This window comes from Bacillus rossius, chromosome 10 (assembly GCF_032445375.1).
Source record: "Bacillus rossius redtenbacheri isolate Brsri chromosome 10, Brsri_v3, whole genome shotgun sequence".
NCBI lineage: Eukaryota > Metazoa > Arthropoda > Insecta > Phasmatodea > Bacillidae > Bacillus > Bacillus rossius.
In genome coordinates this window covers 59,252,314-59,264,515 of record NC_086337.1, presented here as the reverse complement: position 1 = coordinate 59,264,515, position 12,202 = coordinate 59,252,314, and the positions used below count along the sequence as shown (strand labels likewise).

At 38.0% G+C, this 12,202-nt stretch overlaps 1 protein-coding gene across 10 annotated transcripts in view; it reads left to right on the top strand.

Moving 5' to 3' along the window:
- LOC134536282 (capping protein-inhibiting regulator of actin dynamics-like) overlaps positions 1-11,154 on the top strand; it is a 45,145-nt gene extending 33,991 nt beyond the window's left edge. For 7 of the 10 annotated variants that reach the window (XM_063376026.1, XM_063376022.1, XM_063376023.1 and 4 more), the window contains 2 exons: positions 5,515-5,597; positions 9,211-11,148. In XM_063376026.1, the coding sequence (XP_063232096.1) occupies positions 5,515-5,597; positions 9,211-10,269 (1,142 nt within the window). In that variant the 3' untranslated portion in view covers positions 10,270-11,148. Of the gene's footprint in view, positions 1-5,514; positions 5,598-9,210 lie in introns of all 10 variants that reach the window. The other 3 variants (XM_063376027.1, XM_063376025.1, XM_063376021.1) reach the window with 1 other exon arrangement.
- The last annotated feature ends 1,048 nt before the right edge of the window (positions 11,155-12,202 follow it).

Genomic DNA, 12,202 nt, shown 5'->3' with positions numbered 1-12,202 from the left:
ATTAATGTATGTGCATTTTATGGATGCATGTGCAAATTATGTTGGTTTTCTGGTATGTGAATCTGGAAAAAAAAAAGACTTGAATGTGAAGCATATGAAGTGACACTTTCTCAGCATCACACAGTCCCACCTGGCAGTGTGCAGACCCATAGAGCAGCATGTTGCTACTTAGAGAGTCACATTTTGTATTTTGTTCTCTCTTCTTAACTGTATCTTTCCGCAACCAGAATGCACGAACATTTTAGAAAGTGAAGTCTGTTTTTTTTTCCTTCGTGCTGCTTTTTTTTCAGGGTTTTGACTTTTTTTCCAGTGACATTAAACAGTGACGAATTTTGTCCTGCAGGAAGAAAAAAAAAATCTCATGCCGATTTTTTTCTCAGTCACATTCATTTTTTTTTTTTTTTTTTTAGATTTGACAACTAAATTATTTTCTAGGTATTTTTTTTTTCTTGTTGGTGAAAATAATGTGTAGGCTGCATCAGAAATGAACACTGCGTAGGTACAAAGTTGAGAAATTTCTACAACTGTTGTTAAATGTAATGTTAATCGTTCAGTTTTGCAGTCGTATTCACTTATAGAAAAGTTTCAAATACACATGGAATAAATGCAAACGATGGAGATGTAGCACAACACAGACACGAGCCGCACACTGGCTCGCACGACGTCTCTGGAGCCGGTGTCGGCCCGCCAGACGCCGCGGACTGCGCCGGGCGCCCAGGAAGACGGGCCTCAGGAGTAAGTATGGTCGAGGGTCGCCGGCGACGCCTGCTGCCCACAGCGCCGTGGTCACTGCTACCGCCTCGTGTCCACGTGTCAGCTCGCGCTGGATGGCACTGCTTGCGGCCGCGAGGGGCGTAACACAAGTCAGCAACCACCTGCTCTCCTCAACGTTGCAAATGAGTGCTTGCATATTCGCGGGCCACGACAACAAACATGTTTGAAACAGCTTGCCCAATTATTGATTATTGACGTGATAACGTCTTATAAATCGATGAACGCCGGCTGCACGCACGAAAAAGCATGACTCATTGTCACGTTCCGCCTGAGCCTAGCGTGCAAGAACCGGCCAAACCACCGTGCGAGAAAATCTTCTGTAATATCAAACAGGTTAAGGCGGGCTTTTTTTAACTAATTGTTCATGATTTATATTCAAACAAATTATTTAAATTAAATTTGCAAAACTATAATTAATATTTGAAAATTGAAAAAGTATGCAATTTTTCATCAATGTTTCCTTATGACGTTATCACGTAAAATTATCGTCCGTAAACCGACTTTACAGACAACACCCATTTTTTTTTAATTACTTTAGTTTGCGGTAAATTAAATATTATACATTATACAATATTAAACATTATAAAATATTAAATTAAACGTTATAAAATATTACGTTAGCAATCGAACTATTATTTTCTGTACAAAGTTAAAAATATAATTTCAATATTATCATTACTCAAAAGTAGTTCTATTGTCTCTGTACAGAATGATGCATCTCATTTGCAATGTTAGGAAAACATAAATGAAGCTGTGTTTGTGGCGCCTGTTAGGTATTCGTATTATAAATTAACACGGCAATGCAGAGCAGGTCATGCACTCGTAAGTAATAAACTAATAGAGCAAGATTAAAGTAACCAGCATAATACTACTAAATTTGTTATTGCACTTGGAAATATGGCACAGCAAATTGTAAAAAACAGCATGTGCATAGCAAGAGCATAGTATAATTTACAAAATAATGTAATGACGTAATAGTTAGTGACTCGAATGCAGGATTAATATTTTTCTCTATCTAATTTTAAAAATTCACTTAAATATTTGTACCCGTTAAAAATTGTTATACAAAAATAAGAGTTAAATCGTAACATAGAAAATTTTCTTTAAAATATGTGTTAATAATATTTTAGATTTTTGTATTTATAGTAAGTAAAGTATGTATTTTTAAAACGCAGAAAGCTGTACCGTGTTGTTGTGTAATCATAAAATGTAAAGTTAGTGGCGATGTAATAAATGAAATATGCATTTAAAGCATGCCCTTTTTGCACGTTACAACGCTATTGTTACATTATATGTTTTCCGGCTTTATAACTCGGCTATAACTGTGTTATTTTATATGGTTAGGAAGTCCATAATTTTATATATTATGGTGCATGTTTTATATCTGCACGCGTTTGTTCTCCGAGCTTAAGGCAGCTGTAAACCATAATCTTTTAACCTTCAACATCCAAATGTTTGTTATGTAAGTGTTATTTGAGGCATAACCCCTGCTTTCTGTGTTATGATAGTTTTTGTTGAGGTGTCTGGTTAATATTCAACAATTTTACAAGTCCTTGTTACACTTCGGCTAGTTATTAGCGTATAATACTAGGTTATTACAGAAATTGGCGAGCCAACGGATAGTTGATTATTTCAGACTTCCTCGTCATGATGACTGGTAGATAAAATTTGCTACTCGATTTTGCAATAGCAGCAATTTAGTGAGTCAGCCACATATTTATAGAAATTTATCATTGCCATTGATTTTTGACAGAAGCATAGGCCTACTTGTTTTCTAATGACCACGAAAGTTCGCTTTGCGAGTACAATAGAATGCTTATGTTTCAAAATTTATAAACAGTTGTAACCTCTATTGTGAGTAGAAAAACATATAAAAAATTCAAATCTTGAATATTTAAAAAATATTCTACAAACGCTTATCAGGTTACAGTTGAGAGGTAATAGGGAGCGACAATACTTAGGGCTTTCCACGGCTTAGTTATGGTTCCACAACACGACTTCATACCACAAACTATATATGAAAAAGTGCAGCTGTGGTAAAAAGAAATTCTGAAATTAAATGCACGCAGTACAAATACAAATGGCTTAAACTAAAAATTTTATCGAAATCTGTATACGAATTGTCTTTTTATTTAGGCTGTGGGGAGTACTTTATGGTCATAACGAAATAATTATTACGTCTCTCCAACTCGTAAAATAACTGAAGTTGGATGTTGTGGAGCAGATGCAGCATTACAAAACATGTCCGGGCCTTCTATCCTCTGACGGAGTTTTTTCTGGACACTAACAGAAAATGGCAATGTTCCCTCCCAGTTGACGAAACTTAAGTAAATCTCCGTTATGTACAGGAGTGACGTTTCTGCAAGTCCTCGGCGAATCCCTATGTCAACAGCTAAACGATTCGGGCGAAATGCACTGGCGCTCAGACATGACGTCACACACCGCAAGGTCTAGTCCACAGCTCCGTGTTGTCTGCCCAGTCACACTTACACTAGCCGTGCGCAGGCGCGCGAGAGGCGCGCTTACACTTGCTCAAACTTCGTACAGGGCGTAATGAAAGTCAGTTCCGCCAGCAGGTAGCAGACGTTCTCTCGCAAAATACCTACTTATGCGTTTAATAATGTTCGCAGGCTTTCACGGTTATTGTTCTGAAGTCGCTTGGCTTCTGGGTTGTAGCCGCGTCCTTGGCGAATAATTCACCGACGTTTCGGTCGACATTGCAGTCGCCATCATCAGGTAACTGCTCCCTGATGATGGCGACTGCAATTTCGACCGAAACGTCGGTGAATTATTCGCCACGGACGCGGCTACGACCCAGAATCCAATTTACTTATATGTTTGTTCACCGCGAGCAATTGAGAAATTAACAAGCGAGGCCTTCACAGTGAAGAGTCTGTTCACGGGACCAAAAGTCACGTGACTAGTCTGCGGCAAACAGAAGGTCCCCTGCGGGCAAACCCGCAAAAGTCCACAGGCTCAGTGAAGAAGTAAGAGTTAAGGCCGGTCCACACGCAATGTTTTCAGCAACGATTTACCTGCGCAGGTCACATCTGTAGACAAGACGTAGCGTGCAGACAGGAAAACTGCGCAGTTTTGTGAACTGCGCGGAGACGGAACACGGAGAAGGAAAACTGTGGCCAAGAGCATTTATGTCCGCGCAGTTTAGTCGACCTGCACAGTCTTGTCGTAGCGTGTGTACACTTCCTCCGTCTTCTCCGTACACGGGGCTCAGTTCTCCCTCGACTTTTGTGCCGGAACAGTGTAATATGTTAAACGATGACCGATTTTCGACAGTGTTCACGTGAATTTCTAACAGAGTTCATTAATCTGTACAAGCCTTTCCGTGTTTGTGGCGGGTCAAATCAAAAGAATATAGCGATAGGGACAAAAAAAAGTCAAGCGTATGAAGCACTTGTGCAAAATTACAAAGAGGTTGACATCGCGGCTAACAGAGATAAAATCACAAAAAAAAAAATTAATTTTTTGAGGTCGGTATACCGGAAAGAATTGGCCAAAGTAAGGAATTCTCGCAACTGATAGGATAAAACTTGGCTGCAAACTGTGTTGTGTGGACACGGCTGAACTGCAAAGTTTGCACAGTTTTGCCTGCGCAGTCAAAACTGTGTACAAAACTTTGCGTGTGGACCGGCCTTTACGTTGGCGGCGGCCTCACTGGGCAGTCCGTGGCGACTCGAACTAGTGACGCAGGGGTCGCTCAGCTAGCTCAGCCCCAGGCGCAGTCTCTGCTGCGCATGCGCGCCGATACAGCACACCGCAATCCTCGCACGAGCTCCCTAGTTGTAGCACAACTGTCGCCATAGTTATGGTAGTCTCCCCGGCCATTAATATACATGGTTACGGTACTACCCTGGTACGTGCGTGAAAACTAAGCTATACGAATACTTAATTGTGTTCACTTTTACAGACAAACTGGACCAGCGCTAAACAAAGTAAAAATTTGTTAAAAGAAAACCATTAATACAAAAGTTTAGACATTATTCAAACTATAAATATAAGTCGCTCCTGACGTTAACACCAGAGTAAGCGACCAGATAGAAGCGCACCCAAAAATAATTAATAAAATAAGCTAAAAGACAGACTCGAGGCGGGGAACGCCTCCCAGTTTTGGTTTTAAAATATTACTTTGCTGACATAAAATATATTTAGTAAAGAGATAATGTTGACGTGAATCACTGAAAATTTATTTTCATTGAAAATGCTGCCAGCTAATATGGAGCCGTTGAGAGTTGAAATGTCAATAGATTTTCTTTCTAAAAATGGTTTTAATTTCCATTTGAATAGATTAAAAGCACCAATTTTTTGAATAGAAAGTATGCTGAAGAACAAAAGATAGAAAATAAAATGCAATTTATTAATTACATATTTAACATTGAAACAACTGTGTTTCAGATTTTATTTGAAACAAAAACACTGCACACATCTTTAATTTATTTCACGAAAGTATTTCACTTGGTTCTGATTTAGATGCACGAACAGGCATAATGCTTCATTATATAAAAAAAGACAGGACAATTGCGCACAAGGCCACTCAGGCTAGGCTGCAATAATTTTTGTTTTATTAACTAGGAATAGTTATAGAAAAGAAGAATTTTTTTCTTACATAAATGTAATTATTACGTTTAAGTGATAAATGTTTCATTGCGTAATTTTTTTAGGTAAATAGCAGCGAGGGGAATTATTTGTGTTTCAAATATATTTAAAAAAAAAATTTTTTTACAGGTTCTAGAAGGTTGCCATCAACTTTCAAGGTACCATCCAGGCCCAGCAGATTCTACAACCCAGCGCCATATGTGGAAACTAAGGTTGGTTACTAGTTCCAAGACTTCCTACTCTAACATCACCCCCGTGTACTTGTCTCGTAACTTGAGCAAACTGTACTAGTAGACACAACTTCTCCATCTCTGAGAATATGAGTGTACTGTTCAAGTAACGCCCGGGTCCACGGATATTCCATAGACCTCAATCATAACATCCTGCGCCAACTCCTGGAGTTTAGATGAGTGTTGAGATAATCTCAAAAAAAGACTCTTTGACTTGTATTACATTGCTGGCCGTAGGAACTGTTACATCTAGAGTCCAATATTCATATAATCTAATTAGACATTTTTTTCCATAGCTATACACGACTCAAAATTACAAAATTCTCAAAAATTCTGTAAAAAAGACATTATGAGACTTGTGTAGGAATACACAGGAAACCTAGAAGTCAATAGAGCCCCAGGGAATAGTGACATAAATAAAACAAAACACGACTGTGTATATAAACGGCAAACACAGAACATGATTAAAAATCGTTGTCAGTAATGTTAACAACGATTAAAATAATAACATACAACAACTAATACACTCACGAATTTTGACAAAATACAGAGCAGGTAAACAAATCCCAGTAGCAGTGACGAAAATTAATTAACCAAATACACAGGACTAAACAAGATCAAATAATAATTTATACGAAAGAGAATGCAGTAGACTTCGCGACTTTTCAGGATCCAGAATCTGCCCTCTCCACTCGTCTGGTGAGACACTGGATGATGTCCTGTTTTTTTTTTCAACCTGGCTTTTTTTGATAATTAAAAGCTTATGTTCATGTTTAAATGATAATTTTACTTCACAATCACCACTAAACTTCAAAGATTATCCTGCTTCATTACAACTGTCAGATCAAATTGAAATTCAGTTTTTTGTGCCTTTACAGCACCTATAAACGAATTATGACATAAAATAACAACAAAAACACATTAACACAAGATATACACACCAATGCGACAAAACACGAAACAACACAACACACAGATAGATAAAGATTGATAAAGTTAATGTTAAACAATTGGTTACTTTGGTTTTCACAAAAATCTTAAACTGAAACTAAAATGGTGTATACAAAATAAATATGTAGATGACAAAAGTTTTACCAATGAATATTTGTAGATTATTCAAAGGGAGTTATAATGTTTTTACACTTTTTTATAGTTATTAATAGTTTTAAAAGTGTCACTAATTCTGTAATTGCAAGTTAAAATTCTTAATCCAATCGAGTCATTATGTCTGAAACAACAAAAATGGTAATAAAATGTATATAATAAAAAGTGCATCACTGATCGAACGTCTAATAAATATAAAATGCAAATAGGTTATATAGGAATGTAGCATTTTCAAAATAATTTCAATGCCTGAAATTTTTAAATATTAGTTTAAGAACTTTTTCTGCATAATTTCAATTCTTTTCAAATTAAAATTATTTGATGCAGAGAAAGTTTTAAATTTAATAAGATCTAAAGATATTCATACGTTGCGAATAGTATTATCTACGTTTTGGTGAAAAAAAGCTTTGGCTTTAATATAACTCGAAGGTCTTAAAAGAGGACACTACGTTTAATGTCATTACTTACTGTGTGATAATTAATTCTGATTAATTAAATTAGTTTTTTGACAAAATGTTATACAATAAATGCTATCGTTATTCAGAGACTTTTGTTTACTTGAAAATCAGATCCGGACAGCTGAAATATCTTGCTGAATAGTTTCTCAAACATATTTTCCAATTATATTGTTTTTTCAACAGCATATTTTCTTGATCAATTCTGATTACAGTTGGAATATCATTTATTTAATATAAAGGGTAGTTGAGATAAACTACTACTTTGCGGAACACTAATACCGTGAAATTGCATTTGCAAATTTGACTGATAAGCGTCTATTTATAAGATAATTAAAACATATACCACGCATCATATGATTAAAAATTATCAATTTTATAACTGTAACCCCGAGGTTTCGCGAACGATTTACTTTACGACAAAAAATAATAAAATGAAAATTATTTAAATTTATTTAAGTGTTTGTTTACTATTTGTAAGTTCTATAATACATTATAATATATATTTGTGCAGTTATAACCTCAGTATTTAAAATTTTAAAGAAAGAAATATTGCTAGAAAACAAGAAATGAATGTACTTTTTGTCCCATGTACGAGGTATGGCTATGAAATAACCGGATTGAAGTCATAACACTTGTTATCCATCACCAATTACAGCAGAAGTTTTATCGCCTTCAATGTACTCCCCTTGGCGATCCCTACACTGATCCATACGATGTTTTCATTGTTGAAAGCAGTGCTGGAAGTCCTCTTCCGTCAGCTGGTCGAGATCCTCCATCGCTTTTGCTTTAATCGCTTCCTAATTAAAGATCTTGTCCCCTTCAGCACCGACTTGACCTTGGGAAATAGAAAAAAGGGCACAGGGGGCAAGGTCGGGCGAGTACGGTGGATGTTCCAACACGGTGATGCCGTATTTTGCGAGGAACGCTTTCACAGACAAGGCAGAATGGGCCGGTGCATTGTCTTGGTGAAGGATTCAGGACTTGGTCTTCCACAAATCGGGTCTTCGTCTTCTCACACGCTCACGTAGGGCCGTCAGATCCTCGATTAAGAAATGTTGATTGACCGTCAGACCCTCGGGTACCCAGAGAACGTAGACAATGCTACGAATGTCGAAAAAGGCAATCACCATTGCTTTGAATTTGGATTTGCTCATCCTGGCTTTTTTTTTTTGCCTTGGCGAGCTTGGGCTCTTCCAATGCATGGATTGCCTCTTTGTTTCGGGATGGTAAGTAAAAAACCACGATTCATCACAAGTAATCACCTTGTCTAACAAATCTGGATTAGTGGCGATGTTGTTTAGGATGTCAGTACAAATGTTCTGTCTTGATTCCTTTTGCTCGGGAGTGAGAAATTTCGCCACCATTGTTGCGCAAACCTTCAGCATGTTAAATGATTCATGCAAAATCTGTCGAACACTTTCTTTGTCGATTCCTGTCATTTCAACAAGCCCTCGGATGCTTAGACGATGATCAGCGCGGATTAATTTACCAATTATTTCAATGTTTTCGTCCGTTTTTGACGTTGAGGGCCATCCTGGGCACCGATCGTCTTCGGTCGTTTCACGCTCTTTAAACTGTTTAAACCACTCAGAAACTTGTGTGCGCGATAAACATTCATTCCCGTAGACTTCTTTCAACATTGCATAAGCTTCTGTGGCAGTTTTCCCTAGTTTAACAAGAAACTTGGGGTTAACCCGTTGCTCCGTCTGACCACTTGGCATTTTTCCGACGCGTCACTAGTGCGCAGACTAATTCAGTCAACTGCTACAGACAAACTGAGCGACCTGCTGGCTTGTCTAACGAGCTCAGAGTGGGGTAAGGACCATCATACACAGACATGTTAAAACATGTCGCGGAACGCTCGCAGTTTGCTGGGAGCAGCATCAGTCCTGTTATTTAATAGCCACACTTCGTACAGTAAAATTCGAGAATCCATGCAATACGAGAATCTAGCATAATATTCAAAAGTAATGTTCAGCTCTTAAGAATATTCACTAACTACTGTGGGTATGTGACCATGGTTTGTTCCCTAGCAGGACTTTTCTCTGGAAAGTCCCAGCGAGATGTTCTGCAAGCCGCGCGCGGAGCGGCAGGTCTCGAAGGACGAGCCTCTGCCCTCCGAGGACGTGGACGACATGGGCGCCAGGCTGACCCGCAAGAAGAAGAAGAGGCAGGAGGAGCAGGCGAGGCTGGAGGAGGAGGAGGAGCTGGCTCGCAAGGCCGAGCTGGCCCGGCAGGACGAGCTTGCCCAGAAGGCCGCCAGGGACCGCCAGGAGCAGCTGGAGCGCAAGCGCCAGGAGGAACTGGAGAGGCAGGCAGAGTTGGAGAGGCAGGCCGAGGCTGAGCGCGAGGCAGAATTGGAGAGGCAAGCTGAGGTGGAACGGCAGGCAGAATTGGAGAGGCAAGCTGAAGCGGAACGGCAGGCAGAATTGGAGAGGCAAGCTGAGGCGGAACGGCAGGCAGAATTGGAGAGACAAGTTGAGGCGGAACTGCAGGCAGAATTGGAGAGGCAAGCTGAGGCGGAAAAGCAGGCAGAATTGGAAAGGCAAGCTGAGGCGGAAAAGCAGGCAGAATTGGAAAGGCAAGTTGAGGCGGAACTGCAGGCAGAATTGGAGAGGCAAGCTGAGGCGGAAAAGCAGGCAGAATTGGAAAGGCAAGCTGAGGTGGAACGGCAGGCAGAATTGGAGAGGCAAGCTGAGGCAGAAAGGGTTGCAGAGCTGGAGAGGCAGGTCGAAGCTGAACTTCAAGCAGAGCTTGAGAAACAGAATGAGCTCGAGACGGCAGAGGACGATGCCAAGCCCGAACAAGAGGCCAATGAAGAAGACCAGGCTACAGATAAAGCCACCGAAGAAGAGGGAGGGGCAACCCTGGAAGACCCAGAAGGGGAAATTGAACCAGAAACACCAGCTGACGTTGTCCCTGCCACAGATGAAATACCAGCAGCTGTAAAGGAAGACGAACCTGAACAAGAAGAAGAATCGACTACTGCAGATCCTGTTGTGGAAGAGCCGCTATCGCCCCAGGATGAGAATATTTTGAAATCTTCTTCTGTTGAAGAGGTAAAAGATGACGAAGAATCCGAAGAAGAGTGAAGTTGTTGGCATATGATGGTGACAACATTATCTCCTTATCTAGAAGGTTGATGGAAAGTTGACCATTCCACCAGTAAATAAAGACAAAATTGTAGGGAATCGTCTGCATTGGAAGTCATTGCTAACTAAAATGAAGCTGGACATCATTATTTACTTGATTTGTAACAGTGAGTAAATGTTGATGTACGGTTACATTGTTATTTTAGTAAAAAAAAGGCCCATAGTACAAAAATTACACCTAATATGAAAACATATCCTCATGCTGAAATCAAGAAAGGAAATGCAAACACAAAGTATCATGGTTCAAACACGGGTGTCAAGGAGATAAAGGTTGTAACAATTATCTTGACTAAATAGAAAACGATACAAAAAGAGTTGTTATACTGTGTTTTCAACTTTAATTTCTAACAGGGTTTCTTTTCATTGTAACATCTTAAGAGTGTTGAATGAATAGAGTAGTGTACAATGGACAATGGTTTTCATTTATCATAAATTTGTTTTGTAATATTTGAAGGTAAATATCATTACAGGTCTTTATCATAAAACCAAATTTAGTTTTTTTTACATGAGTTAAATCTTAAGTTTTAAAAATGGTAGAACTAAAAATTTTGCTAAGTTTTGTTGGATCCCCTTTTTTTTACTTTCATCTGTTTCATGAATTAAGATTCATGTATTAAAATATTGGTGTTTAGTAATAACTCATATTTTAAATGGTATTTCTGCATGTAAAAAAAAACTACTGTGATTTTCAAGATACCAGTATACTGGTTTCTGTTGTCTTTGTTTTGTTTGACTATGGAGTGAGTGTCTCTCTTAGATTATGTAATTTCATGTGTCTTAATTTCTAGTGAAAATAAACACCCTATTTCTTGAAGTTTTCCTGTACTTTGCATTATTTACTCTCCTGAGACATTCGACCGAAAATTGACCATATTTATGAAACAAAATTTATAAGCTGCAACAACCAAATATATTGAAGGCACTTCATAATATCTGTTATTAATTTGATTTGAAATTTTGCATTACTTTATTCATGATTAATTAACAAAGAAGTTCAGTAAAATAATATTTCTTTTTATAAACAATTGGTTTGTTACCCATAAGAGTAGAATATTGATTTATTAGTTAAAAATTAATAATATATACATAATTATATAATATAAATGCACTATGTCACATACTTTTAAAGTCCCCAGTTCGAGTACAGGTGGATACATTTTGAAATTTGTCTTAGAGTATCTTCCCTCCATACAATATCCATTACCAGACTAAACTCCCCACCACTATATTTCTTGTATAGTGTTAGTACGCTAAAAATTTGCGGTAGTACAAAATTAAATTGATGTAGAAGACCAGAAAACTAGTGTACACTCCTCCTGACTCAACATACTCACAAGGAGGAGGACGATCAGAAGGCAGTGACATTAAAAAGGAAAACTAGTTTTAAGACTTTATTCAAAAGCATTCATATTATTCAATAATACTGACAAATTGTCAATTAAAAAATAATGCATATTGCCCATAAAGCTAATGACCAAAACAAACTCACAACGTGCCAACAATCCTTTACTTAAATAATATCAACATTATTTTGCAAAGGGAACTCTACAGCATTTATAATAGTAACAGTCGTACAGGCATCGCACGCGTATCACACATAACCCATTACAACACTATAGTAATATATAATATATAATACCATTGGTGTGACCTCATTACCCAACCATTAAAAATATTGTGGAAGACAGCGCTTTCTAACGACATAAACATTAAATAACTGGTATGAGGCACCATACACCATTTTCCTTTTCCTTGTATAACCTTAAAAAATAATCAAACCACTTAATATAATTCATATTTCATCAAAATCTAAATAAATGATGCTATACCATATACAGTTTATGATGCAAATGTTCCGACTATTCTAATTTAG